Consider the following 4,138-nt stretch of genomic DNA (forward strand, 5'->3'; position numbering starts at 1 on the left):
GGAAAATTGCGACAACAGAAAATAGATTAATTAAGCTTATCTCATGGACAATAACTGGCACATCGAACAAATTATGAAATATTTTGGCATATTAGTTTTGTTGTCACAAAGAAAATAAGTTTTCTTGTTGAAAGTGTGTGTATCGTCTGCTAGTCGTGAAGTAAAAACATGAAGCCTTATTTTTAAACCCTCCAGACAGGCCTTTCTTGCGCATGCGCAATAAAAACGGAAGCCCCGCAAGTGAAAATATAAACAAGTAACCATGCGGAGGGATTTCCACGATTATTATACTCATACGATTACCTGTGAAAAAATAATTTTGATAATCTTCTCCAAAACAAACGTCTGTATGATTAGGCACAACAATATTTAGACGAATCGCGAAAACAGAGCGTTGTGGGAACGTGTCCGAGGACTACTGCTGTCCGGGGACTACTTGCATGCCAGTATTTGTTTAAATTGTACATTATTAGCCATATTTTAATCATTTACCATTAATTTTTGCAAAACCTTTGTTAGAAAGCAATATTCGAAGAAACATTTTTCAAAATGGCGGATATTCTGAAAAAAAAAAACGCTCGTACATCCTTAACACAAACGAGAAAGAACATGAATAAAAAAAGTCGAAATAAATTCTTAAACTATAAAAAGCCCCCATGTTCATTTTAAACTGTTAAAAAAAAAAGGATCTCTGTAACTAATTGTTATAATATAATCAGTATTATATTCATATATATACTATATTAGTAAGACGAAATGATGCAAAGTTAATCTATTATAAATACAAAACATACATTTATATATCTAGTATGATTAGACCTTTTGAACTTATTTTGCAAAGTCGAAGTCTGTTCTGATTTAAACTTACATATTTTATCTCTAGAGTATGTCCCTTTTCCGTTATCAAATTCACTTTTATATAATACAGTACATAATTTGCAGAACCTCTGTGCGCATTACCAAGCGTGGATAATGGAACATTTCTAAATGTTATGTCTTCGCAATTTGAGATAGGGACAACTCTTACATTTACTTGTGAGACAGGATTTGCGGCAGCAGGGTCAACAGACACTATCGTTTGCCAAGATAACCATCAATGGAGCGCAAAGCCAAAATGTCAAAGTATGTATCATTAGATATTAGCTAACATTGACATATAATGTACAAAGTAACAGAAAAGGTACAGTGATACTTTTCTAACTATAGTTAACATGACATGCCATGAACATGTTGTTAACTAGTAAATGATCAAGTTTTAGGCATCTCGTTTGGATACAATGTTGTTATGGTTTCATTTCGTTTTGTTTCATTGAGTGCATTCAACCGCTTAAGACTTGCAAGTGGCATTACCTTTCATCAACAGACTCAGTCAAACCGAATCTGCTTTTATAATTCTATGTTGCATTCCATTCTTCCAAAGGATGTTTTACCGATTTTATTAACTTTCACAACATCAATTTTAAAGTGAAGTGTGGCAGCTGTAAAAGTTCACCCGTACTTTGATTCAGTGTTGTTATATTATATGGTATTTTGCGTGCATCAATTCCTTTCAATAGGTGTGTAATAGAGTTCCGCTTAAGTCTGTGTTAAGTGGCCTGAGAGATTTTGTGCAGTCCATTACAGATTTTATTATTCACATTTCATATCATATCCGACTTTTGGTCTCGGGTTCGTTTATAAGTAAACTAATCAATTAGGTAGTATCCGACTGACAAAGAACAAAATAGATTTTGAAAAGTGAAGTTACTTAATGCAGACATAGAAATAAGACCTGCTGCACTTGTTTATATTCACAGCAATAATATTAAACAAATACCACAATATATACTACGGATGATTTACAAAAGCTTTAAGTTTATTTTGATGAGCAAGAGATGTAATTTATTTATTCAAATTAGCAGACTGGATAGAGTTGGAATGTCAATCGACAAATTCTTATGTCTAGCATTATATACAAGGTATTAATTTTAGAATGATACATAGTATTTTATTGTTTTGTATGAAACAATATTTAATTTACATCATTTAGAATGACTCGTTCCGTACGAGGGCGTGATTCATCCATTTCTATGTATTGATGCATTATTGTAGTTCGCCAGAATCCATCTCAACCAACAGACACATCAATACCAAAGTCGTTTTGCAAATTACCAAACGTTGCAAATGGCAAGTTCATAAATGTAGTGTCAGCACAGATTGAGTTAGGATCAACGCTTCGCTTTAAATGCGATACAGGATTTACAGCCTCGGAATCAGGTGATACTGTGACTTGCCAAGGGAATCACCAATGGAGCGCTGAGCCAATATGTCAAGGTACATGTTGGTTTTATTTGTTTTACATTTTCAATGATTAATGATGTGTCAGATACTACACTGCAGTATCGTGATGTCACTTTTATGTATTGGACCAGTTTGCTTAGAGGTATTGATGTATATCTTTCATTTAGATACTTTACCATCAATATACATGTAGGAATAATGCAAGCATGCAAGGCATTGGCATGTTTTTTCTTACCTTTTCAACATTTAATGAATTTGGCTGTTGAATTGAAATACATTTAGGAACTTTAAAACACGTCGCATTGCTGGCAATATTTCTGTTAAATCTCTAAAGTTTTGTTTTTTAACTGTTAGCATATTTATCTTATACTTGACCGGGAGGCGAAGAACATTAAAAATTTGAATCGAACGGGATAACAGAAAGTGGCCAATCAAAAGTTGAAAATTTTAAAATCTTACGAATTTTGACTACTTATGTCCCGGTATGAAACACGATCATCGTTTGAAATTTGGGCGTGTTTCATTTAGAAAAAGATTGAGACAGAACTCGTTGAAAGTTATTATTTCGGACGTTAACGTTGCCAAAAATGTTTGCATGACTTCTTTGATGTAATGTTTGGGCTGTAGGTGATTAAATATCCCTCTACCTACTTTTCATTGTTTGCCTTTTTGAGAAAAAGGTACACCTTCGGTTCTTAATATTTCTGGTTATATGTTTTATACTTCAGATAATTCTAACGCTTCCAGAAGGAATGCAGTGTCAGCATCAATGATGGCCGTTTACGTATGTTTGTCAATATTTGTGACAATCATATCTGCGATTGTTGTCATATGCATCAGGTAGTGAGTTGCAATGATAAAAATTGTACATTAACTAATATTTATTTCGCATTCATCAAATATTGCCACAGAGTTCTTCTCATTTAACAATACTTTTTTAAACCGTAAGATATTAACTTTGACAGTGATTTAATTTGTATTTGTATTGCTCGAAACACTGACTGAATCTTGATTTTCTATCTTATTCGCTAGAAAAAGAAGACAATCATGTACAGGATGGAATAGATTTAAGTGAAGGAATGAGGTGCAGGTAATAGTAATAATGCAATGGTGTCTTGAATTACATTTTCATCATTTTCGTAAACGTATCAGAAATTGTGTGTTGTAAATATAAATGTCGTTCAAAAATATAAATATAAAATATTTTCCAGTTACGTTCAAAATTCATGATTCAAAAGGCGCAATTGGCCTATATCTACAGAGCGTTGACAATTACATGAAAACAAATTATGTGATGTACTTTTAAGATTAAACGGATATATTATTTTAGATTGTGGAACTGTAAAAAACTGCGTTATAAACAGGGAATAAAGATTCTTAGGTAGCCGAGAAACATACATTATTTCAAATCAATTCTGTGTTATCGTTGACATGTTTTTAAAATATAGAAAATGTCTACCTGATTTATATCTTTATCATCTATCGCAGCTTATTAAACCGGATTTTGCAACTGTTTGGTAATGCGCAAACAGAAAATTATTTCAATTCTACCTAGTTGCGAAACGTGTCTGATACGCCTATGCGATTGTTTTGATTTACACAAATCCCATTCTACAGAATCAGCACTAGCTTAATTGTTAATTTCTCTGAGAGCTATTAATAATAGTGGATCTGGAACAATTTACTTTAGAAAAGATTTTGTGATATATAAATGTGATAAATTAACCATACAATTGTTAAGACTATAAGGATCTTACATGCCTGCTTGTGTAAGACGGGGTTTTCCCTACCCGAGGGACAGTGTGGAATGGCAAACCTAGCGTTAGCGAGGGGTTTTATCCATGCTGTCCCGAGATTT

The 4,138-nt window shown here is 33.0% G+C and overlaps 1 protein-coding gene across 1 annotated transcript; it reads left to right on the top strand.

Moving 5' to 3' along the window:
• The first annotated feature begins 973 nt into the window (after positions 1–973).
• On the top strand, positions 974–3,372 carry LOC128552252 (membrane cofactor protein-like). The gene is made up of 4 exons (XM_053533281.1): positions 974–1,122; positions 2,092–2,313; positions 3,009–3,120; positions 3,313–3,372. Exons 1-4 carry the CDS (start codon positions 993–995, stop codon positions 3,353–3,355), a joined length of 507 nt encoding a protein of 168 aa, XP_053389256.1. The 5' UTR covers positions 974–992; the 3' UTR covers positions 3,356–3,372.
• Positions 3,373–4,138: the final 766 nt, after the last annotated feature.

This window comes from Mercenaria mercenaria, unplaced genomic scaffold (genome assembly GCF_021730395.1).
Source record: "Mercenaria mercenaria strain notata unplaced genomic scaffold, MADL_Memer_1 contig_2207, whole genome shotgun sequence".
Taxonomy (NCBI): Eukaryota; Metazoa; Mollusca; class Bivalvia; order Venerida; family Veneridae; genus Mercenaria; species Mercenaria mercenaria.

Coding starts and splice junctions, on each gene's coding strand:
- LOC128552252 (XM_053533281.1), top strand. CDS start 993: ATGTCTTCGCAATTTGAGATAGGGACAACTCTTACATTTACTTGTGAG. Junction 1,123..2,091: donor CGCAAAGCCAAAATGTCAAA/GTATGTATCATT, acceptor GCATTATTGTAG/TTCGCCAGAATCCATCTCAA. Junction 3,121..3,312: donor ATTGTTGTCATATGCATCAG/GTAGTGAGTTGC, acceptor CTTATTCGCTAG/AAAAAGAAGACAATCATGTA.